This window comes from Homarus americanus, unplaced genomic scaffold (assembly GCF_018991925.1).
Source record: "Homarus americanus isolate GMGI-L3 unplaced genomic scaffold, GMGI_Hamer_2.0 scaffold21914, whole genome shotgun sequence".
In the NCBI taxonomy this organism is placed as follows: domain Eukaryota; kingdom Metazoa; phylum Arthropoda; class Malacostraca; order Decapoda; family Nephropidae; genus Homarus; species Homarus americanus.
The window spans coordinates 686,156-712,712 of record NW_024719665.1 but is presented as its reverse complement, the minus strand read 5'-3'; the positions used below and the strand labels follow the sequence as shown (position 1 = coordinate 712,712).

At 41.2% G+C, this 26,557-nt stretch overlaps 2 protein-coding genes across 4 annotated transcripts; one reads left to right on the top strand and one right to left on the bottom strand.

The window, feature by feature from the left end:
- Window positions 1-858: 858 nt before the first annotated feature.
- Window positions 859-17,621, top strand: LOC121860189 (lipase 3-like). 3 transcript variants are annotated; one of them, XM_042357258.1, is made up of 11 exons: window positions 859-1,027; window positions 7,889-8,055; window positions 8,422-8,609; window positions 8,820-8,965; window positions 9,941-10,055; window positions 10,598-10,748; window positions 11,174-11,266; window positions 11,387-11,545; window positions 11,927-12,011; window positions 12,463-12,605; window positions 17,483-17,621. In XM_042357258.1, the coding sequence occupies exons 2-11, from the start codon at window positions 7,909-7,911 to the stop codon at window positions 17,606-17,608; spliced, it is 1,353 nt and encodes a 450-aa protein (XP_042213192.1). In that variant the 5' UTR covers window positions 859-1,027; window positions 7,889-7,908; the 3' UTR covers window positions 17,609-17,621. The 3 variants fall into 3 exon arrangements, with proteins under 3 accessions (XP_042213192.1, XP_042213191.1, XP_042213193.1); XM_042357257.1 differs by having other exon boundaries at window positions 859-2,002; XM_042357259.1 differs by lacking the exons at window positions 859-1,027; window positions 7,889-8,055 and having other exon boundaries at window positions 8,428-8,613.
- A 7,059-nt stretch (window positions 17,622-24,680) lies between these two features.
- On the bottom strand, window positions 24,681-26,557 carry LOC121860188 (anti-lipopolysaccharide factor-like). Its single transcript, XM_042357256.1, has 3 exons — window positions 26,345-26,557; window positions 25,886-26,019; window positions 24,681-25,055 (listed from the first exon to the last, which is right to left on the bottom strand). The coding sequence occupies exons 1-3, from the start codon at window positions 26,464-26,466 to the stop codon at window positions 24,940-24,942; spliced, it is 372 nt and encodes a 123-aa protein (XP_042213190.1). The 5' UTR covers window positions 26,467-26,557; the 3' UTR covers window positions 24,681-24,939.

Genomic DNA, 26,557 nt, shown 5'->3' with positions numbered 1-26,557 from the left:
CAATGTACTCAAGGGTGGTCGTAATTACTACCATTTAAATACTGACTACCGCCTCTACTGACATGATTAATGGATGTATTCTGCAACCGAGGTGTTATTTTCTTTCCATCGAGGGTTAATATCACCTTTATAATCCGTGTTTATATAGAAATACCTTTTTTCCGCCATTAACTTGAAAAAAAGTATCGTACGCGCGGGATTATTTTTTTTCCTGTGCGTAAAACCATTGATCATTTTCTTTATATATTCTTCGTTGTCATCAATAAGGTGAGAGAAATAGAGAAAGAGAAGAGGGGTAAATGGCAGAAATGAGAGAAACAGAAGAAGAGGAGAAGAGAGATAGAACAGAGAGGAGAAGAGAGACAGGACTAAGATAAAGAGAAGAAGAAGAAGAGAGAGAGAGAAAGAGAGAGAGACAGTAGGGGTTACAGTCACCGTCCATCGAATTCACCTTGAAGAGACTTTTGTGGATGGGCTTTGTCTCTTTTACTTTCTAGACCCTGATGATGGAGGGCACGCTGGCAGTCAACCCCTTTCTCCCTCCCTCCCTCTCTCTCCCTCCCTTTTTTCCTCCCTCCTTGCCTCCTCTACTCCCTCTCTCTTTTCCTGCCTCTGTATGTCTGCCTCCCTCTCTCTTTCTCTCTCTTTCTTTCCCTCCTCTCTCCCTCCCTCCGTACCTCCCTCTCTGTCGCATTTTTGTTTCCTCCTGACCTCCCACATATCCAATCTCCCTTCCCTTCTCATTCCCTCCCTACCCCATTCCTTCTTCCCTCCCTCCCACCCTCTCTCTCTCTCCTCACCCCCTCCCCTTCACTCCCCCCCCAGCTCGCGATCAACCCACTACGCTCCATGATACAACACTCTCACCTTCACCTCAGACACACACACACACACCCACCAGCCACCACCACGGTGACCCGCCCCGCCTCTCTGCTAACCTTATTAGTTCTCTGTGTAATAATCACCAACATTTGTGTAGTGTATTGGTGAATTTCTCAAACAAACTCCCTACTAAGTTGTCATCAAAGTAAGTACCCTTGGATACCTGGAACTAACTCCTACTAAGGTCTAATGGGAGCAACTTAACGAGTGTTGTGAGTGTTGTGTGATCTGCGCCACGGGGAAACAAGAAATTCTTTTCTGATGCCCATTGTGATTTTAATATACTACTAATCATAGTAAAAAGGATTATTATACATAGTGAAGGTATTAAATCAGATAATATATTGTACGATTGATCAGTAAATCCTGTAAAGTTACTGAGAATTTTGTTTTAATTGACGTGTGATAAGAATTGTGGTGTTTGAGTTAGCACCAATATGTGATTTAAAACTGCTTAGAAATTATATGGACATTAATATTTCATGAGTCAAGTGTTTGAACCCATACTGGTGACATATTGTGTTTGAACCCATACTGGTGACATATTGTGTTTGAACCCATACTGGTGACATATTGTGTTTGAACCCATACTGGTGACATATTGTGTTTGAACCCTTACTGGTGACATATTGTGTTTGAACCCTTACTGGTGACATATTGTGTTTGAACCCATACTGGTGACATATTGTGTTTGAACCCATACTATTGAGAATGTTTGAACCAACACAAATTATACAGTATTCGAACCCACACCAGTGAATAACAGAACCCACAACAGTGAATAACAGAACCCACACCAGTGAATAATAGAACCCACACCGGTGAATAACACAACCCACACCGGTGAATAACACAACCCACACCGGTGAATAACACAACCCACACCGGTGAATAACACAACCCACACCGGTGAATAACACAACCCACACAGGTGAATAACAGAACCCACACCAGTGAATAACAGAACCCACACCAGTGAATAACAGAACCCACACCGGTGAATAACAGAACCCACATCGTGTGACTGCAACAACAATCATCAAGTCACTTTCTGTCGTCAGCCCACACAGCACCGCAGGACAAGGTGTGCTGTCTAAGTTAAAAGTACACAAGTGGACAGGTATGTTATTAGTGGCGTTTGTTGACTGGATATTTAGCGAGGTGTGAGGTGTGTGTGTGTGTGTGTGTGTGTGTGTGTGTGTGTGTGTGTGTGTGTGTGTGTGTGTGTGTGTATTCTTGTATATCCTCAAATACGTACTGTACATGTATAAGTTCAGTAACCCCCACCAGCCCTCGTCCAGCTGACCTCTTAAGCAAAGGCCACATACACACACACACACACGAGCAAGTCAGTAATCTCTCCCTCCTGGACGCATTAAAACCAAAACATAAAACAGCTGATCCATGCAAACAACTTTCCTTGAAATTACTGAGGCGGGAACAATCTGCTGACTATTGTAAACACACAAACACACACACACACACACACACACGCATCATAGATATGTGGTTATAATAAACACTGCCACTTAAACGTGTTTTTCCCTACTTGTGTGACCAAAACTAAACTCGCTATAATGAACGCCGAGAACACCGGGGGGGGTGGGGGGGTGGGGGGGTGTACGATCGTTGACCAAGAGTAAAGGTTTTGTTTATTCCTTTGAACAAAAACAACAACAACAACAACAACAACAAACAGTGTCCTCACCTACACCAACCATCACACACACACACACACACACACACACACACACACTCTTATACCATCCACCTTTCCTGACCCAACCAATGGATGTATAATCCACATGAGGGATTTTACTACTCTCTGACACATACCTGATCACATCTTTTTATTTCATATCATTAATGACTTTAGTGTACACCTTGACATAGCGACAATCATGTACGTTATTATACAGACATGACCCTATGTATGTGATAACGTGTAAATGACCTTTGACCTTAAATTGTGACCTTTACAAATAGACAGACAGACAGACAGATATATATTTATGTATTTTTACCCTATGGATGTGTATATTGACGTATATTTTGTCCTATCTTTTCCGTTTATATTTAATGTATTTTTTCCTCTCAGTATATGTATATTTATGTATATTTTCCCTATCGTATGTATTTGTATGTATATTTTCCTCTCACATGTGTATATTTACTTATGTTTTCCCCTAAGAAGTGTATATTTACGTATATTTTCCCCTGTGTGTATTTCCCACGCTGGTGACTGGAGCTGTAAGGTGAGGGAGTGAAAGTTGTTTGCGAAATGACGAGCAAGAGTGTGTTGACTAGGAGGAGGGAGAGGTTTACCCCCTTGAGGTAGAAAGTATGGAGGTTTATCCCCTTGGAGGTAGAAAGTGTGGAGGTTTATCCACTTGGAGGTAGAATGTGTGGAGGTTTACCCCCTTGGAGGTAGAAAGTGTGGAGGTTTACCCCTTGGAGGTAGAAAGTGTGGAGGTTTGTAACAGCAACATTTGTATTATATAAATATTTACCCAAATATATATTACCCATATATTCACCAAGTCATTCACCCATGAGTATGAATCAATTGGTGAGTTGACATTTCCTCTGGGGAGCAGGCGAGGTCAAGCTTGTCAGCGCAGTTCAACAACAACACCTGACGCATTTCCTTTAAGGCCCGCCTGACAACTCCCTCTCCCTGGTGTGAGAGAGAGACTATCATATCACCTGTTACCCAGTGAACATCTCACTTAAGTGCTCTGCTATACAAGTGCACTAAGACCTTTCCCTGAGCAGAGAAGGTACAATATACTCTCAACTGAACTCAGTACCTGTGAAACTATATTTTTCTACAATAAAGCAAAACCAACAAAGTGTTTACTTCAGCCCTGCCACTTATCAAATCATGAACTAATATATATATATATATATATATATATATATATATATATATATATATATATATATATATATATATATATATATATATATATACATATATATATTGTGACCAACACACTAATCCATCCCACTGCTGCCACCAATGTGTTGGTCACAATAATATATATATATATATATATATATATATATATATATATATATATATATATATATATATATAATATATTAGTTCTTGAATTGATACCCAAAATTTTTGGAAGAGGTCATGTATAGGACTATTTATTACTTCACTCACTACGTTTCCCACTCATAGAGTAATGCAAAAAATATATTTATAATGCATTATGGAAATGAAACATATATTATTAGTTGAATGTTTTATCTACTTTCACCTTTTGCGCATTGTGCACGTAATATATATCCTATATGACTACATATGAAGACTTCTTGAAGTTCACTTGTGTTTGTACTTTATAAAATAATGATTGTTTGTGATCTACCTGGGTGGAAGTGCGGAACCTCGCCTTGGCTATGACGTCAGGAGTCAATGACGTCCTTCTCAGGGATGGATGACGTCACGTCTTACTGCAATCCACCTGGGTCTTGCGGCGGTCAGCCTGGGGTGATCTGGTCTTGCGACGGTCAGCCTAGGCTGATCTGGGGCTGACCTCTGGGTTGGAGCGATTAGCCTGGGGCTGATCTGGGGCTGAACTTGGTTGGTGCGATCAGCCTGGGGGCTAATCTAAGTGTCCTCTGTTGTACACCGACGAGTCTTGATTGTTTAATTGTCTGGAACCACTTTGACAACCTTGCTAAACTCCGTGAAGTAGTGTTAGCTTGTAGTAATCTCAGCCCACACTCGGTAGGATCGGCTGCCCGGGTCGGGGGTAACTTCAGTAGTATGTGTCACTGAGGGTTTGACTGCTAATGCAACAGCAACCTGACACGTATCCTTTAAGGCCCGCCTGACAACTCTCTCCGTGGTGTGAGAGAGACTATCATACCTGTTACCCAGTGAAAACCCTTTTAAGTGTTCTCCTACAAGTGCACTAAGACATTTCCTGAGCAGAGAAGGTACAATATACTCAACTGAACTCAGTTCCTGTGAAACTATATTTTCTACAATAAAGCAAACCAACAAAGTGTTTACTTCAGCCCTGCCACTTATCAAATCACGAAATAATATATATATATATATATATATACAATCAACACCTCCGCCAGGGATTCGGAACCCACGGCCCATTAGCCCATGATGTGACCGGGAACGCTAACCGCTGGACCACCAGGATACTAAAAGCAGTCCTAGACTTTGATATAATTCACAAAGCCTGTTCAACGAGCTTATGGCGCGAAACCTTGATTGTATGTAGAAGTCCGTGCTATTGGGCTAATGAAATATATGGATCCTCGTGTTTCGGAAGCCGATTTGGTAAAACGTTACCTGACCACCTACGTGATACGGGTAGTCCCCATTAGAGGCTCACGGCGCCATAAGCTCGTTGAACAGGCTTTGTGTGAAATATAACAAAGTCTAGGACTGCTTTTAGTATCCTGGTGGTAGAGTGGTTAGCGTTCCCCGGTCACAGTCATGGGCTAGTGGGCCGTGGGTTCTGAATCCTAGCGGTTGAGGTGTTGATTGTATGTAGAAGTCCGCGTGCTATATATATATATATATATATATATATATATATATATTGTGTAGCCAACGCAGGTTTACCCCCTTGGAGATAGAAAGGTGGAAGTTTGTCCCTTGGAGGTAGAAATGGGAGGTTTATTCCTTGAGGTAGAAAGTGTGGAGGTTTACCCTTGAGGTAGAAAGTGTGGAGGTTTACCCCTTGGAGGTAGAAAGTGTGGAGGTTTATTCCCTTGGAGGTAGAAAGTGTGGAGGTTTATTCCCTTGGAGGTAGAAAGTGTGGAGGTTTACCCTTGGAGGTAGAAAGTGTGGAGGTTTACCCCTTTGAGGTAGAAAGTGTGGAGGTTTATTCCCTTGGAGGTAGAAAATGTTGAGGTTTATTCCTTGGATTTAGAAAGTGTGGAGGTTTACCCTTGAGGTAGAAAGTGTGGAGGTTTACCCTGGAGGTAGAAAGTGTGGAGGTTTATCCTTGATTTAGAAAGTGGAGGTTTACCCCTTGGAGGTGAAAGTGGAGGTTTACCCCTTGGAGGTGTGGTAGGTTTACCCTTGGAGGTAGAAAGTGTGGAGGTTTACCCCTGTTGAAAGTGTGGAGGTTTACCCCTTGGAGGTAGAAAGGGAGGTTTATCCCCTGAGGTAGAAAGTGATGTTTGTCTGCTTGAGAAAATGGATGTTTATTCCCTTGAGGTGGAAAGTGTGGAGGTTTATTCCTTGAAGGTAGAAAGTGTGGAAGTTTATTCCTATGTAGAAAGTGTGGAAGTTTATTCCGTTGGAGGTGAAAGTGGGAGGTATATTCCTTGGTGGTAGAAAGTGTGGAGGTTTACCCCTTGGAGGTAGAAAGTGTGGAGGTTTACCCCTTGGAGGTAGTGGAGGTTTACCCTAAGGTAGAATGGGAGGTTACCCTTGGAGGTAGAAAGTGTGAGGTTTATCCCTTGAGGTAGAAAGTGTGGATGTTTGTCCGTTTGGAGGTAGAAAATGTGGATGTTTATTCCTTGAGGTGGAAAGTGTGGAGGTTTATTCCTTGAAGGTAGAAAGTGGAAGTTTATTCTGAAGGTAGAAAGTGTAGTTTATTCCGTTGGAGGTAGAAAGTGTGGAGTTTATTCCCTGAAGGTAGAAAGTGTGGAAGTTTATTCCTGTTGGAGGTAGAAAGGTGGAGGTATATTCCTTGGAGTTTATATAAGTCGAAAAAAGTGTGTGCACAGGAGAGACCTCATGCCTTAAGTGTGTGTGTGTGTGTGTGTGTGTGTGTGTGTGTGTGTCTTATACAAGTGATACTATACACACGCCTCTCTGTATCCAGTATGTATCCAGTATCTAATGCTGTTGACCTAAATACCCTGGGTGATGAGGAGGGAGGGTCAGGGTAGGTCAGGGTAGGTCAGGGTATAGGGTCAACCTGGTCACGAAGTTAACCATGCCCCCCCAAAAAACATCTTCCTTTAATGTCTAATTTTATCTGGTAAATGTGAGTTCCTTGTACGTGGTTTTAACATCGTAAAGGTGTCAAGAAAGATTACCTGCGTGTGTGTAAACTGACGGAAAATAAAAATATCCTTTGCTTGTCGTGAGGATAGGTAAAACACACACACACACTCCTACACACCACACACACACACACACACTCCCACACACCACACACACACACGCAGAGGTAATAACACTTAAGAATAAAAAAGTAATACTTCACAAGTTACATCATCAACACTTCAGTAAGACATAACAACAAGCTTCACCCTCAAGCTTCACCCTCAGGCTTCATCGTCAGGCAACTTTCACACATCCAGGAAACGGAAGTGCCTCGATTTCACGCCAAGAACTGTACCAGAAAACTTCACCTTGTTTCACGAAGCTTATTTCACCTGATGATTAAGCACCCTAACTCTACCTGCTGAGATTAAGGTAGGGTAGGGTAAGGTAGGGCTGCATTAAGGTGTGTAATCATCAAGTGAAACAAACTGCGGTGCCTAAACTTCATAAGATCCAATTTTCGTGCAAACTCTTATGATTAAAATCTAATTTGACTCAACGAACTTGACCTTTACTACCCTGACCTGACCTTAAGAGCGCTATGTATATGTTAGTAACGCTAGTTTTCATGCGGTTAAAGCTGTTTAATTTATGTCAAATCAAGTTGGTCAATATTCCCAAAATACAGGAAGGTAACTCACTTGTTGGTATGTCCTTGACCACGCACGAGAGGAGGACCGTCCGCTCCCTCACAAGCATAGTATGACACTGATACTCAAAAGTCTATGAACCCTTATATATATATACAGCGGGAACAGGATGACCTTAACAAGCACACGACAACAGTTCAACATTTTTGCCTCAAGAACAACCACTTAGGTAGTTAAATGACCTATAAATTACCAAGGATAAAAGTTTCTATTTTGTTCAAATTTATTATTATTATTGTTATTATTATTATTGTTACCATAGTATATATTTTTTTCATTCAATATAAACACGATTTCTTTCTTTTTCTTTCACTAGAGTTTCTTTCACCGGCGAGAATGAAGGACTGGACCACCTCTCTCTTGGTGTTTGTGGTGGTGTTGGCAGTGTCTGAGAGTCGCTACAGTAATACGACTACTCCTGTTAATTTCACTTCCTCCAGCACCACAAGCTCCACGGAACACCCTCACACACATCTCAATACGGTAAAATAAATAAATAAATAAATAAATAAATAAATAAATAATAAAAAGGCTCTATAGTATTCAAATGACATCTTGATCTGTTCATTGCTTGTCCAGTCTCCTCTCGAAAGTCAAGTAATAGCTCAATGGCTGGGACAGTAGATGTTATATACTCGCCAGTTTAAACCAAGCAGGGTATAGTATTGGTTGGGTCAATGGTCATTTTAAACCCAGGGTATAAACTTGTCTGGTCTAGGTTGGGTTGGGTTGGGACTTTGAGATAGATGATCTTAAATGCAACACAGTGACCTTGCCCTGATCTGCCCTGCCCTGCCCTGCCCTGCCCTGCCCTGCCCTGCCTGGCCTGACCTCTTGTGTACCGTACAGGCGCAGTTGATCCAGGCTCGAGGGTATCCAGCCGAGGTACATCGCGTCATCACCCCAGACGGTTACATCCTAGAGATGCACCGCATACCGCATGGCCGCACCGCCCACCATGCCCACACCGTACGCCCAAACCACCCACCACGCCCACACCAGCCCGCACGCCCACGAGGAAGACAAGCAGGCAGGAGGTAGGTAGGTTGATGAGCTTATTATCAGTACTTATTATACACCTCAGGTGGACATGAACCACCAGCCCTACAGTGTTTATGATCGAAAGGATCGAACCTCCATACACGATCGTCACTTGTTTCCACCCCACCATAGTCAGTGAGTTTTCTGTTCATATTTCAGTTTAGTTCTTGTTTCTTCCCACTACTTCCTCCTCCTTTCCCCTACAGCACTGACGGCACGGGTAGCACCACCAGCAGCAGCACCAGCAGGAACAGCACCAGGGACAGCAAGGGTCGTCGAGTTGTGTTCATCCTTCATGGGTTCCTCTCCTCCAGCGCCGATTTTGTCATGAATGATCCTGACGAGGCTCTAGGTGGGTCCAGTACCTGCCTTATGTTGATGATAACAACAACACACCAATAAAAACAACAACAACAACAACAATAATGATAATGATAATGAAGAACATAAGAACATAAGAAAATAAGGATTCTGCAATGGACCGGTTGGCCTGTGCAATGTGCATGGCAGCTCCTGTCGAGAGTAACAACCACACTCTATCATCCATGAATCTATCTAGCCTCCTTTTGAAACTTTCCAGCGTTCCAGCACTTACTACAAAGTTGCTAAGCTTGTTCCACTCGCCCACCACTTCATTTGTGAACCAGTTCCTTCCTATCTCCCTACTAAACCTAAACTTATCCAACTTAAATCCGTTGCTCCGAGTCCTATCCTGCTCGGATATTATAAGAACTTTATCTATATCGCCTTTATTGATTCCTTTCACCCACTTAAATACTTCTATCATATCTCCCCGACCTGTCGTCTTTCTAGGGAATGCAAGTTTAGTTTCTTTAACCTATCCTGATATGGAAGGTTTCTAAGTCCCGGAAATCATTTTCGTCATTCTTCGCTGCACCGACTCTAGTGAATTGATATCCATTTTATAATAAGGGCACCAGAACTGAAACGCAAAATCGAGGTGCGGCCTGACTAACGCAAGATATAGTTGCAATATGACCTCTACACTCTTATTACTTACACTTCTAGATATAAAACCTAATACTCTGTTTGCCTTATTTCGAACATTAACGCACTGTTTTCTAGGTGTAAGTCCGGGCTTACAAGTACCCCTAAGTCTTTTTTACAAGTCGACTTCTCTAGGTTGTTCTTGTTACGGCTGTATACATTGACAGTATTTGTTCTTCCAATATTAAGAATGCTGCACTTGCTGGTGTTGAATTTCATTTGTTTTTCTGACCACTCCTGCAGTTTATGTATGTGTGTGTGTATGTGTGTGTGTGTGTGTGTGTTATCAGCACTGGACTGACACATCTCCTGACGGCAGGGTTCATGATGGCTGACGCTGGCTACGACGTGTGGCTGGGGAACAACAGAGGAAACTATTACGGTCGTCAGCACGTCACTCTCTCACCTGAGAAGCCTGAATTCTGGGATTACAGGTAAGTAGCTCCTTAATTACAGGTAGGTAGCCCTTAATTACAGGTAGGTAGCTCCCTATTTACAGGTAGGTAGCCCTTTAATTACAGGTAGGTAGCTCCTTAATTACAAGTTGGTAGCTCCTTAATTACAGGTAGGTTGATCCTTAATTACATGTAGGTAGCTCCTTAATTACAGGTAGGTAGCTCCTTAATTACAGGTAGGTTGCTCCTTAATTACAGGTAGGCAAACCCCTTAATTACAGGTAGGTAGCTCGCTAATTACAGGTGTGGTAGGTCCTTAATTACAGGTAGGTAGCCCAGTAGCCTTTTGTTCTGGGACTACAGATACACATGAAGACAAACGATGATACATACATACATACATACATACATACATACATACATACATACATACATACATACATACACAGGTAAACAAACCTAAAGGACCTTACAGTAATATCCAATTTGGCCATAACTTTAATATCATTTTATTAGTCTATTAAATCAAATAAATTATACTGGATTAAGCGTTTTCTTCCGTGTCTTTGTTTATCCTACAGTTGGAACGAGATGGCTCGCTATGACGTGCCAACGATGCTCAGTTACGTGCGGAAGAGTAGCGGCATGGAACAGGTCTACTATATAGGGCATTCCATGGGTACCTCACTGTTCTTCGCCATGATGCACTACCACCCTCACATCAACTCTTGGGTACGTCTGTTGAGGGGTTGTGGGAGGAGGGAGGGTTTTTGGAGGTGGGGGAAGGGCGAGGAGGGGATTTTGTAGGGGAGAAGGGAGGATGGGAGGATTTTTTTTGGGGGGAGGTCTGTTGGGTGAGAAGGGAGGGGGATTTTGAAGGTTAGGTTAGGTTTGGCTTAGGTTAGGTTAGGTTAGGTTAGCTTAGGTTAGGTAGGGTTAGGTTAAGTTAGGTTTAGGCTAGGTTTAGGGATATAAATTTATGCCCTTCTCTTCTCATCTATCAATTCTATCCTCTCCACCATTCCTCCACCCCCATCAATTCCTCTACTCCACCAATTCTTCACCACCATCAATTCTATCCTCTCCACCATTCCTCCATCAACTCCATCAATTCCTCTACTGCCGTCTTCAACTGTATGTGTGTGTGTGTTCGACAGGTGCGGGCGATGGCGGCGTTGGCACCAGCTGGCTACGTCTACCACAAGTACTCGATGGCACATGTTCTGGCACCATTCTTTGACGGCGTTGAGGTGAGAGAGAGAGAGAGAGAGAGAGAGAGAGAGAGAGAGAGGTGTGTGTGTACGCCCAAACATAACACCATCGTCGGCCTAGATTAGACAAGCGAGTAAGGCGCTGCGGTATCGTTACAGAGAGAACTTCGTAGACGCGGGATTATGGAGATCTTCCAGCTAACTAAAGACAACTCAAACAAGGCCTCCAAGATGTGTGGACCCAATGCCATCACCAGCTTCATGTGTATCCTTATGTATTTCATCAGCGGCGGACCCAATTCTAACTATGTAGATAAGGTGTGTTGACTTTTCTCCTCTGTTTAATAACTTCTCACTACTCAGTTAGATAAATAATCAGATTGATAGAAAATTCACATTGTTTCAGCATGTACATAGTAATTGAAGGTATATAAATGTGTTTCGTACAATACAATGTCTATGGACAGTCAGAGTAAAATTGAAATCAAGTCAATGTCACGAAAACACTCAAATAGATTAGTTACCCATAAAATATACTGCTCTTTGGTTATTAGAGAAAACGGAAATATGTACGGGTAAACTTAGCTATTTAATCTTATACATGCCTGGAGACGCATACTGTACAGGGTGGTATGTGTTGATTCTTTACAATGATTCACAAATAATCACTCACTGTCTCCCTGTGTGTTTATCGCCCCAGAGTACCTGCCAGTAATCTTCGCTCACACCCCGGCAGGCTCAGGTTTACAAGTCTTCACACACCTGCGACAAATGCACGCCTCACGTAAGTAATTTTTGTCACCCAGTTCATCGATTCACGTAGGTTCCTGCCTTTTAAAATTACCTCAAGTTCCATACACACTCGCACACACACACACACACACACACACACACACACACACACACACACACACACACACACACATTGAGTTTGTATTACTAACTACCATACCATTACACCAACCACTATTTCACCACTATGATAATTTCTATGTCACATCATCTCGCCAACCAATACTAAATCCACCAACTACGGCCACCAACCACACTATCACATCAACCAATATGTTACCACAACTGACAACGACAGCTACTACCAGCACCATGCCTTGTCAATTATATCAGATCATACTGTTATTCTAATTATTGATGTTTCCAAGTTAATCCACCAACACAATAACTCTCATCATCCACTATAACACCGATCTATCATCTCATCAACCTCGTCTTCACAGGCAAGTTTCAGGCCTTCGACTATGGCAGGGCCAAGAATGTGGTGAAATATGGAAGCACGAAGCCTCCCTCCTTCTCCTTCAGCAACGTCATCGCCCCCGTCGGCCTCTTCTGGTCTGAGAATGACTGGATCGTCGACCCTCGGGTGAGATATGACTTTTCCTTTTTACTTTTATCCTCTTCGCCACTGATAGGTTCGTTAGCCGCTTGGGCAGTAGGTCACGTTTCTGTTACACACTGTTGGTAAGTACTGGGCATGTACTGATCATGAAATTTCTGAACCTGCTCCAGTGTTGGTCAAGTCTGGTCTTGAAAGAGCTCACACTCAGTGCCACCATAACATTCTCTGGCACAGTGTTCCAAGTGTTTACAAATCTCACTCAGTTATCTGGACTTGTGACTTCTTCAGGCTGGAGCTGTGACCCCTAGCGGGGTGGGCGTCCGCCAGCTCTAGGTATGGATGTAAGGGGTGTGTGCGGGGGTGAGAAATAAAGATTCTTGTCTTTATTCCACTGACTGATAAATATTTGTAAGATTTTTTTTTTAATTTTAATAAATATTTCTTTTCTGTTACTATAACTAAAATAACTTTATTTAATTTTGTTATCTTATTTTATTTTCTTATTTACCTGTTATTTATTTTCTAAGTTATTTCTATATTTGTTTCTGTTTCTTTTATTGTGCTTATTTATTCCTTTCAATATTCTTTACTTCATTTACTATATTTCTTTCAATGTCATTATTTGTTTATTAATTTTCCTCTTAATTATTTCAGTATTTATCAGTGTTTATTGTTGGTGTATTTCCTCTTACTTCCTTTCTCAGCTGTGCTCAGTTATATTCTGTTCAATGGATTAACCTGGGAAAACCATATCATTCTGTAACATCACCTGTCAGTATAACTATTATGCTTACATGTAGACTGCCACCACCCAGCCTTTTATTTAGAATATAATTTTTATCATTAAAAGTCTTAGGTAGCGTGGTAGGCGACCTTAGTCACGTGAGTTAGTGTTTATTTCTTGAGAACCAATTGTTAGAAAGAAAGGAGCGGTGATACTCATATTATACTAAATCAATATTAATTAAAACTAAATGTGAATAGTATGACAATTTGAATCTTTATCTACAAAAACAAAGCTAACGTACAGTAGGTTCAATCACTGATTACTTTACTGCAACACTCAGACACGGACCACTAGGTCTTACTTTAAAGGTAACAAAATAGATCTCCAATTAACATGCAATACTTATACCTCCTTAAGGGTATTATTAAGATCATTGACAAAAAAAATGGGAACTTTACACACTACTTCTGTGGGTAATAATGTTTAGAGCAACCTGCTCTCACAGGAACATGTACCAACATCTCAGGTAGAAGTAAACATATAGGGTTTACTCCCGACCTATAACAAACTCTAATACTGGTATTAAAAAGTTTTATGGTTTCACTTCTAAACCCGGGACAATTATATTTCTGCTAATTATCCACAATGAAGTACATTCAAAGAATAATTCTTGACACCAGTCAAGATAGTGTACACCAGGCTTGATTCGCTGGTGTTTACTACAACAAACAAGTGAAGTGCGCTATTAGCGTTGGTCAGACTCCGGCGCACGGTGCTAGAGAGTTCATCCTCCCATAGTTAGCTCCCAGCGTGTCACTCCTCTGTTTTAATCTCGCTGAATTAAAGATATCCTGCCTTGGACACCTTGCTGGTAGGCAGCTACCATTCCCGATAGCTGAGGGTATCATCCACAACACACACCGTGTCTGAGATACGATGAGAAAGTATCAGAAAAGTCTAGAACCATCTACAAATCATCACATGCGTCTGGCAAGGAAGACGCATCACATCGGCATAGACGATGTCTAAGTTACGTTATGTTTTCACTTGGGACATAAGACTTTCAACTATGGTAAAACATGAACACTGATATTCAACAAAGTTCAGCTGAAATAAATTCACTTAATATGGCGGGCGTGAGGCACTATTTACATACCTGAGATACGATGAGAGCGTCAGAAAAGTGACTTTAATGATAACGATGATGATGGGATGGAGAGAAGAGAGCCATTTACTCAGGAAGGTGGAAGACGGTGTAGGAGGAAGGTAAAAGCTGGGAAATAAAGAGGGAGATTTGTTAGCAGGAGGGCTATCTACCTTGCGGGGTGACTTTTCTCCCGTGCAAGTAGTTACAGTATATACGAGGCAAATGGCAATTCAGGCACGTTGACGGTGCCACCTCACGCATTTACATTCTTTACTTTACTTTTATCCTCTTCGCCACTGATCGGCTTGTTAGCCGCTTGGCAGATCGGTCACGTCTCTGATTGCTTTTCTTTTTACTTTTATCCTCTTCACCACTGAACGACTCGTTAGCTGCTTGGGAGATCGGTCACGTCTGCGTTACGCACTGTTGGCAAGTACTGGCCTTGAACTGGCTCCTAAAGGTACCTGAACCTGCTCCAGTGTTGGTCAAGTCTGGTCTTGAAACAGCTCACACTCGGTGCCGTCACAACACTCTCTGGTAGATTGTTCCAAGAATTCACAACTCTCACTCCGAAAAAGTTTGCCCTCAAAGTTTTCTGGACTTGCGGCTTCTTCAATCTTGAGCTGTGACCCCTTGTGGGGCGAGCGTCCGCCAGCTCCAAGTAAGGACACTCAACTGAGTAGTGCCCCCTGAGATGCTTATTCACCTCAACTAGGTCCCCACTTGCCCGTCTGTAGTATAAGCTAGACAAGTTCAGGCGCTCCAATCTCTCAGGGTAGCTGAGGTGCCATAGTGCAGGCACCAGTCTGGTGGCCCTCCTTTGAACATTTTCTCAGGGACCAGACGGGGTAACAGTACTCCAGATGGGGAAGCACTTCACTCTTCAAGATCGTTATGAGGGACGGACCGTCTAGATATCTGAACGACCTTCTTATAAGACCCAATAATTTATTTGCCTGATTTACCTTCTTCTCGCAATGGCCCGAGAACTTCAGCTCATTGTCAACATACACTCCTAGGTCCTTCTCACATTCAGTCTCAACTAGTGCATTTTCTTCATCCCGTTGGGACATATGATACGCCTCCTTACCGTTGGCACGCCCCAGGTGCATCCTCTTACACTTCGTGACATTGAATCTCAGTAGCCATTTCTTCGACCATTCTTGGAGCCCACAGATGTCCTTCTGCAGCTCTTCACAGTCCGCTTGGTTCTTAATTTCCCGAAATAACTTGGCGTCATCGGCAAACATTTGTATGGAGGAGTGTACAACGTCAGGCATATCATTTATGAAACAAACAAACAACAGCGGGCCCAATACACTGTCCTGTGGTACCCCGCTTGTGACAGGTACGGATGATGATTTCCTGCCATTAATCACCACACACTGCTTGCGGTCATGTAGGAAGTCTACTATCCACACTAGGACATTTCCCCGAATTCCGTACCCTTGAGTTTGATTTTCAGCCTTTCGTGGGGTACACTGTCGAAAGCTTTGGCAAAATCTAAATATTGTCGATATTTCCACCCCGTTCCAGAATATGGGTCCAAATATCCAATTCCTTGAGCAATTGTGCTAAGCAGGAGCGCCCCGGCAAACAACCGTGTTGGCAATCCTTTACAAGGTTGTTTCGTATTAGAAGTTCCATATTATGCTGGTCAGGCTCACCGGTCAATAGTTGTTCATGTACATTTGGTTATGAAAGTCAGTGTCACGGGTCAGATCAATCTTTTAAGTCTATTGTTTACAATACATTCAATGTTCGAGTTTGTAAGGCAATAATGAAATTGAGATAAAAACACAACTGTTAACATCATTTTTACAACGTCAGCTCAGAAGGGACACGGGAGTACTGAGATTTTGTCATTATATCTTAGAGCGATAAGAAAATGGTTCTTTCAGGAGATTAATTACTTTCTAAAATAAAAAACTTATAATAATTTCAATACAAACATCAGATTCTCTGATTATTGGGAATAAACAATTATGTAGCTTCAGTAGTTAATTGGAAACTCAGTACGTACCCCAAGATGATGTCAAGACTCGTCACTGCGACTGGCAAACTATAAACTGAACTTATCGAACATTTTTACTAAAAGTAAATACAGTTGAAGCTTTCAACATCACTCACAAGGAATATTGAATGTTTTAAATGTAAGTAGACATATCTAACTTAATGTAACACATACGCATTCAGTTGCAATTTAAAATTTCATAGCATGACATGAAATACTAAGGAACATCACAGTCTCGGTACCACTCGAGAGAAAACGAAGGTCTCAGGCGCACTAAAGCTGTGAGAAAACGGACGTCTTAAATGGGGGACTCAATAATAAAGTTATAGCTACATGCTTTATGGGCTATTGAGCGTAATGTGAATCGTCTGATTTTACGCAAACTAATATGTACGACCGTGGTCAATACATGGAAATTCAACTGAGTAGTTCCTCCGAGATATTTATAAACTTAAATTAGATCTTACATTGTAAATAATAAGTCGCCATTTCGTCGTACTTAGAGAGAACCTCGAGGGTTTCGAGTTTAATGTCATGAATCGAGGGAATAAATATACGCTTTAGAAATATACAGTACATTCTATACTAGTTGCTTGTGACTGGCGGGGCTGTCACTGAGGTCTTTGTGAGTTGTTGGTGACTGGCGGGGCTGTCACTGAGGTCTTTGTGAGTTGTTGGTGACTGGCGGGGCTGTCACTGAGGTCTTTGTGAGTTGTTGGTGACTGGCGGGGCTATCACTGAGGTCTTAGAGTTGTTGGTGACTGGCAGGCTTGTCACTGAGGTCTTTGTGAGTTTTGGTGACTGGCGGGGCTGTCACTGAGGTCTTTGTGAGTTGTTGGTGACTGGCGGGGCTATCACTGAGGTCTTTGTGAGTTGTTGGTGACTGGCGGGGCTATCACTGAGGTCTTTGTGAGTTGTTGGTGACTGGCGGGGCTGTCACTGAGGTCTTTGGGAGTTGTTGGTGACTGTCAGGAGCTGTGAATGAGTTCTTTAATGTTTATGTTGCGTTACAGGACGTGCGTAAGACGGCCAAGGAACTACCATGGGTGGCCCTCGACTACCGGATCCAACTGAGAGACTTCAACCATGTGGATTTCTGGCGGAGAACGCGTGTGACCTTCTGTACCACCCTGTCATGAAGTTTTTCGATGACTTCTAACTTCAGGAACAACACCAAGGAACAAATTCTCCCAGAACTTCCAAATTATATACCTTGTGTTTTAAGAGTTAATTATATTATTTTATTATATCAAACATCACGATAATTTTGACTGGCATTTGTTATATTATTTAATTAACAACATATTAGCACATCCCCTAGACACGAATTAAAGAAAATGGGTGATCTTCTTAAATTCCTTTTATCAATCACATGTTATCGTAAACACTTATGTTATCTGTCCCTGTTGTTGCTTCAGTATCTAGGATCTTTAAGCATCGTTTGCCATATAACACAAATTCACGATGCCAGCTTAACGTATAATCTCACGCTGCCAGCTTAAGATACATACATTATCAGCTTATCACAGCTTAGTACGTAGTCACATAGTATGATCGGGTCCTGTAAATAAGCCTTCCTTACCAGAGTAAATAAAGCTAACTAGATGAATAATATAATGTTTAATATCAGCTTATGTTTTGAGAGAGAGAGAGAGAGAGAGAGAGAGAGAGAGAGCATGGGCGTCTGCAGAAAAAATGCAGGGGGAGGGCAATGTTATCCTGAATTCGACGTGTGAAGTCCACTGGCCGAATGTAGGAGGCTCCATTGAGGAGTACTATCGCCGCACCATCTATGTCCCGTACATGGATTCCTTGATCCAGTCTCTGGAAAGTCGCTTTGGTGAAAGTAACACGCCATATTTTCACATTTTCGCACTACATCCGAGAGAAATGCAGCAAACAGAAAGAGATGAATTCAAGCACATCGTTTCATCTGTCAAGGAAATGTATGGCATTGACAATCTTGTAGAAGAAGCTCTAGCGTGGTATGACGTGCAGAAGCATAAGCCACTGGATGACAACTCTCTGGGTATGATCGAGCTGGTGAAGCAGACCACTCTGTTCCCTGCTGTGCGCTTGGCTATCCTCATCGCACTGACTCTGCCTGCAACATCATGTACAGTGGAAAGGTCCTTCAGCACACTGCGCAAGGTGAAGACCTGGTTAAGATCAACGATAAGTGATAAACGTCTGTCCGGCCTCTGCATGCTAAGTGTCCACCGCGACAAAGTGAACAGCCAGAAGACCGAGCTAATGAACAGGGTCATTGACAATTTCGGAAGAGATCCCCGACGGCTCCAATTCCTGTTCCAAGAGTAGTAACCTGCTCTAACTGAATGAACTGTTGAGAAATGTTTATGTTATTTTATTCATTTTGTATTTTCCATGTAATTTTTTCAAATTTTTTTTTGAGTAATGCCTGCCCCCTCTCTGCGGACGCCCAATGAGAGAGAGAGAGAGAGAGAGAGAGAGAGAGAGAGAGAGAGAGAGATCTTTCCAAGAATCATCCTATTATTTTTTTACTTTGTGTTGATAACATACCTACATTGTTAATATACATGATGAACTGTATACCTGCATTATTTATAGTATACATGATGAATAATGTAAATGTAAACTTCAGTGAGAATTCAACTGAATCTCTCTCTCTCTCTCTCTCTCTCTCTCTCTCTACATTATCTGTCTGTTTCTTAATGTTTGAATATATTCTTTATGTAAATTTATTGTTTTATTAATAATACAATTAAAATATTTTAAGGTGTTATTTGTGTAGTTTTACTCATACTGATAATTAACGTAAAGGTTTTGGTTGACATAATAGAGAGACAATTACCAATGTTATTATTAGTAACTTATTCAATGAGTAAACAGAGCAAGTCCAGATTTTATGGATCACCTGAAAATTAGACACCCTAGCTTATTTCATCCCAAGATTAACCTAACCTAACGCTGATCAAACTTAACGTAACCTAACGTAACGTAACCTAACCTAACCTAACCTAACCTAACCAATGGCCACACATCACCACATACCGGACTATTAAAACATAAGCTATAATTATTCTATAAAAAACTGTGATAAATACAACTTCCTTTAATTAAAAAATATGTTGTAAAGTTTATTAGTTATTAAAAACAATATACATTAAGAATAAAGGAATAAAGTAATTTCCTGTGACCTTTCGTGTGTAAGATAAGTGAGCGTGTTGCGTTATGTGGTGAGCCGCGGTGGGAGAGCTTTAGCTTCCTGTTTACATGTTCGGTAACTGAGACTAGTTCAGGATTCTCGGATTTCTTGATGATCCCAGACTCTACTTTGTTTCGCCTGTTGATTAAATACCCTCGGGGATGAGGTTAGGTACTAGCTTAGATTAAGTTACAGTCGTATAGTTACGGTTCGGTTCGGTTTGGTTTGGCGTTAGCTTAGGTTAGGAGAGCTGTGATGCTTTTGCGCTGTAATCCTGACAAGTTTGACAGCATTGTTTTCATGAAACTATTGAAATATATGAGTCATGAAACTGGTGAATTTAATCGATCCAAACTACAGCTACACATATGAAGATGTTTGGACTAGACCATCTGTACAAAGTTGAGACGCAACAGCACTTCCTTCCACCCTGGCAGACAGTTCCCTTCGATATCACAATACCGACATATCCGCCTAAAAGATTAATTAAACAAAGCATTTATCTCCAACACACTGCCAAAGTGAGAGCTCTTGAACACATACACACTCTACAGACTGATGATGATATCACACAGACCATCTACACTGATGGATCTCTTAACACCGCCTGTGGGAGGGCTGGAAGTGCTATTGTTGTCACTCAACCTGACGGTAATATAATAAAAAAAAGAGGTAGAATTAACAACTGGGCATCCACTCTACAAACTGAATTAGTTGCCATACTCACAGCCATTAAATTTATTGAAACCAGTCACTGACAGTTTCATCATCACTGACTCTCTATCCTCACTACTTGCCCTTGACATCCTCGACTAAGTTGTCACGCACTTGTTTCTGAAGCCAGACACAAATATGTGTACCTTGTTGACCGGGGTGTCAGGGTCAAACTGTGGGTTTCGCCCTACCTTAACCTGACCTCACTGTGAGAAGATAGAACATTTTAGGGACAGGGCCAAGCGCACAGTGAGTGAAATGACACAGCACTTTGTCTCTAATGGCAAGGTATTGATATTGATAATGATACTAAAACAGTTTATTTAGCCAGAAAAACACAGATACAGAGTGGATAATAATAACAATATTAACATGGCTGAGCCAGTTGAGAACCTGAGCTGCACCTGATATATACTGTACATTTATCTCAAAGAAGTATTGTGTATCATCTGGAATAGTACAATAGCATGGTGGTAATAAAAACATGTTACCACGGTTATCACTTTGATTTTTTTTTTTACATTTATATTATAATATATAAATATTTTAAAGAGGAGTTGAAATCTGTATAAATGGAAGTCAGGGTTAAACAAAGGGGACATAACAAAGGTACTTAAACTATCCAACCAGGAGCGAACTCGGAACAATTATTTTGAATTAGACAAATTTAGATTTAGGCGCGAGACAAACATTGGTTTGGAAATAGAGTAGTGGATGAGTGGAACAAGTTATCGAATATCACCATTAAGTTGAACTCTCTGGGAAGCTTCAAATACAGGTTGGACGGATATATGAGCGATAAAGGTTGGGTACATGAGCCACTCACCAATTTTGAACAAAATTAATTTTTTTATCCCCAAAATATTCAAGGGGTCCAAAAGATTAAATTTTCCCAACATCTCAGTGTAGGTCATCCAAGACACGCTGATTAAAGATCTGTGGTCGAAATGTTGAAATTTGGATAATTAATTCTCATAATTGAGTGTCCTCATATCAATAGCATAATTAATTATCAAAACTTGATAATCTAGCCAAAACTTGACAATCTAGGATACCGTAAGGCAATTAATTATAACAAAATACAACATTTCGACCACAGATCTTTAACTTCTTATCCAGGAAGCTCAACCCCCTCTGGTCGCCCCCGCCATATTAAACAGAAAATACTTACAATACTTTAATATCTGGTACCAATGAGAGCAACTGTAATAAATCGTCATAGTGTAATTTTACATTTTCTTGTGGACACCAGAATATGCTCGGACTGAGTGGGCTCGATGTAAACAACGTCCAGACAACACATGCTGACTTGGCAGATTTTTGGAGGAGTATTTATGGGAAATAATAAAAATTTTACACACAAAACACATGGAGACATATGTCCAGTTTTTCACCAAGTCTTACCCAGTAATTCCCCCCATCCTTCACGCACTGCCGACTACAGGTGCTTTATGATCGGAGATATGAGTTGGCCAATATTCTCACTCTTCGTTCTTTTATATCCTTATTACTATTGTATTTCATTCTTGACGTTGACATGTCAGAAGAAGAAATTCCTGACGATCTCACGATGTCAGCCACTCCAAAGAACACGTTCGTTATACCGGAAGAAGTACCAGAGAGGAGCCCCGAATTATATACTGTACACTAACTGATTTGTTTACAAAAAGCTGGAACTGGAAAATCAATCTGTTTTTATGCATATCTATATTTTGTTGACTTTTGACCATATTAAACGTTTAAATTGCCCAGTTTATAAATTGATACTGCCAAGATTATTAGCCTGAAATCTGTAAATTACAATAAAGTTATTCTAAACCACATAGTGTGAAATATGTATTTGTAGTGCAATGTTTGTGTGACGGAATAACATACTTATGGTAGGAGATGCAACCATTTTAAAACTGCTTTGCATTTCCCTATTTCACTGCAGTTTCCTACAAGATTTATATTTTTTTTTGTAATCATAGATAAAGCTAAAATGCAAGGTATATATACTAATAGGCAGGGATTATCTCTTGAATTGGGTGTAAGTAATCTTGGGTACGAGTTATCTTGGGTACTAGCTGTCTTGGGTACGAGTTATCTTGGGTACTAGCTGTCTTGGGTACGAGTTATCTTGGGTACTAGCTGTCTTGGGTACGAGTTATCTTGGGTACTAGCTGTCTTGGGTACGAGATGACCCAAACCCTTTGAGATATTTATAAAATTCAATTCGGCAGTGGATATTTTGCCGTGACCAACTGAACTCCTACTAATGCCATTTTCCTGTGACTGTGCTCTGATTGGCTAATTAAATAAAAATAACAATACACAGAACCTATTAGAACCTTACCTTACTTCACCTCACCTAACTACCTAGCCTGTGCATTGTTGTTTATATTTTCCTACTATCATCCAAACAACATCTCTAGAAAAAATGAATGCAGTGGATATTTTGCCATTTTATTCGCCGGTAATGGATGATTAACCAATCAGAGTGCACTCACGGTAAAATAACGTTAGTAGGAACTTAGCCGGTCACGGCAAAATATTCTCTGCATTTATAATATAACAGAAGAGGGTATTAGAAATATATTGTCCAGGCTAAAGGTCCATAAGAGTCCCGGCCCTGACATGGTGCATCCTAGAGTGCTAAGAGAGTTGTGCAACGAGCTTGCCGAGCCCCTGAAGATCCTGTTTTGTAAATGCCTGGATGAACAAATGGCCCCCAGTGAATAGAAAGTGGTTTATGTGAGTCCTATCTTCAAGAAGGGCGATCGTCACTCCACGAACAACTATAGACCGGTGAGCCTGACCAGCATAATATGTAAAGTACTTGAGAGTATTATCAGAGATGCCGCAATGGAACATCTAATACTAAACAACCTTGTAAAGGATTGCCAACACGGTTTTATGCCGGGGCGCTCCTGCTTAACACAATTGCTCAAGGTATTGGATATTTGGACCTATATTCTGGAACGGGGTGGTAATATCGACAATATTTTCCTAGATTTTGCCAAGGCTTTCGACAGTGTACCCCCATGAAAGGCTAAAAATCAAACTGGAAGGGTACGGAATTCGGGGAAATGTCCTAGTGTGGATAGAAGACGTTCTACATGGCCGCAAACAGTGTGTGGTGATTAATGGCACGAAATCGTCATCCGTACCTGTCACAAATGGGGTACCACAGGGCAGTGTATTGGGCCCGCTGTTGTTTGTTTGTTTCATAAATGACATGCCTGACGTTGTACACTCCTCCATACAAATGTTTGCCGATGACGCCAAGTAATTTCGGGAAATTAAGAACCAAGCGGACTGTGAAGAGCTGCAGAAGGACCTCTGTGGGCTCCAGGAATGGTCGAAGAAATGGCTGCTGAGATTCAATGTCACGAAGTGTAAGAGGATGCACCTCGGGAGTACCAACTGTTACCGCCACAGTAAGATAAACACGAGAGAGAGAAAGAGAGAGAGAGAGAAGAGAGGCAGTGCTGACAACGTGTTTGTTAAAGTGTCTAAAATGAAATAGATGGCCCTCGCCTCGGGCTGCGATTGGGTGGCGATTGCTCACAGTAGTCTACCAATTCTTGCAGGAGAAACAACACGCTGGTCGAACCCAAGACCCTAAAACGTAAATAAAAACTCTAAATAACTTTAATAAGTATATTTATGTACTGTAATTTGATCATATAATACAAATTGTCTCCTCATGTATCAACAGTTGTAACATGTGAGTTATATTTAAGATGTTAACAGGCTATGTACTGTATATTGATTGTATTATTCATACTATGTGTCCTGAGATAACAGCATTTGTTATATGTGAATTGTTCTTTGACAGGTTTTGACCGAATTATATGGTACGAGTCAACGTTGAGGGTTTATTTCTCCAGCAACAAACCAATAACGCTCCTATGAGCGTTAACACCAACGGTAAGGAGGCGTATCATATGTCCCAACGGGATGTAGAAACTGTACTATTTGAGACAATGTAAGAAGGACCTAGGTGTGTATGTTGACAATGAGCTGAAGTTCTCGGACCATTGCGAGAAGGTAAATCAGGCAAATAAATTATTGGGTCTTATAAGAAGGTCGTTCAGATATCTAGACGGTCTGTCCCTCGTAACGATCTTCAAGAGTGAAGTGCTTCCCCATCTGGAGTACTGTCACCCCGTCTGGTCCCCGAGATATGCGAGGGAATGCCAGTTGGTTGAAAATGTTCAAAGGAGGGCCACCTGACTGGTGCCTGCCCTCGTCACCTCAGCTACCCTTCTGTTTCTGTTTTTTTTTGTCCTTTATATATATATATTGATGGGGATAATAACACAGTCTTTCAGAAAATACTTTTGTTGAAAACTTCATTCTCTACCAAGACAAACATTAAATTACACAATAACAAAAGTCGGAAAAATTTAAGATGGCCACCACATTCAATGTAACAAGATGGCCGCCACATTCAAACACACAAAGATGGCCGCCACATTCAAACACAAAAAAGATGGCCGCTATATTAAACACAACGACAAAATTTCCAGATATATTTTGTTTATATTCCTGATGAGTAGTAGAGGTAAAGGGTGACTAAAGCCTTCAATGACTCAGCCATTGTTGGGCATCCCTCTCGGTTATAAGACCAGCTTGGAAAGCCTTGTTGACAAAATCCCTGGTAGTTTTCCCAACAACACCAGAACGACTGCGGGTCTTAGCTGTAACAAGAAAAGAGTAAATTACCATGTGTTTCATTAATTACCGTACAGTCCCCTTCACTAGTGCGTTTACAGGGGCGCATCAGGATTTGTGCAGTGTCTCAAGGTAATGATTTGTGGAATGTTTACATGACGAGCGCTAGTTAAGGGGACTGTACGTACGTGAATACATACCCAAACTTGCCTTGAGTCATAGCTGTGTATTATATATATGACATGTCTATAGATGTTAACATGTCATTTATTTAAAACTAAACAAAAATCTATAATAAATTCCACTTTGAAATATAACGGTTATCAACGGTCATTTAACTGTTATTAACGGTCACTAACGGCCATTTAACTGTTATTGACGGTCACTAACGGTCATTTAACTGTTATTGACGGTCACTAACGGCCATTTAACTGTTATTGACGGTCACTAACTGCCATTTAACTGTTATTGACGGTCACTAACGTCCATTTAACTGTTATTGACGGTCACTAACGGCCAATTAACTGTTATTGACGGTCACTAACGGCCATTTAACTGTTATTAACGGTCACTAACGGTCAAAGCATTTTACTGATAACAGTTTATTGTACCTTTAGCTTTTATAATTTTTTCTTTTATCGTATGCAGCAAATTAAATTTATTCTAATATCAGTAATTTAGAAAATATCATTTTGTTTATATTTTTGGGATTTGGATTGTGTCTCAATTATCAGAATGCCTGGTGATAATTTGTCTTGTTGATGGTGATAATTTCTCTACCTGAAAATGAATTGGTATGCAAAATAATGATGAGAAATTGGGAAATAAATTAAGAAAAAATAGGGACAAAATTCACCTTCTCCCCTAATACTTGTCCAGCCTGGGCACCACATCCTCCCCTTGAAGTACAGCTGAAACCTTCTGACGGTGGGCTTGACACTGAACCGGCAGGGGTGGTCAAGCAGGTCAACATGTCCGTTTTGCCATAACCTGTGCCGGGAGAATGTACATTATTTATTAGAGAAGTAGACAGAGGTAACAAAATATATATATAGTATATACCATTATAATTTTTGTGTAAGATAATATGACACATCGGACGAAAGATTTTGACAACTCTACCGAGACAATTCTAGGTTATTTCACTTGAATATGAACCATTCTAATACTAACTTATCCTAACCTAACTTAACGTAATTTAACCTAACTTAATCTAAATTTAACCCAACCCCTTCCCCAGGTAGGTTAGCATGATTTATCTTCAGGTGATCCGTTCTATACAATACATGGCACGTTACGAGAGTCCTCCGCTTACCCAACCACTTTAGAGGCGACAGCTGCTGCTACTGCCGCCCATCCCTGGGCGTTGCATTGTGGCGTGATGGTTGTCACTAACAGCGACACCACCAACACACTCACTAACACAGACTGACGCATCCTGTAGTGCTCGCTGGTGTCGTCGTAGTAGGGAGAGTGAGTGAGCCTTGACGGGTGAATGCCTCTGAGTCTTGTGCCGCCTCATTCTTCC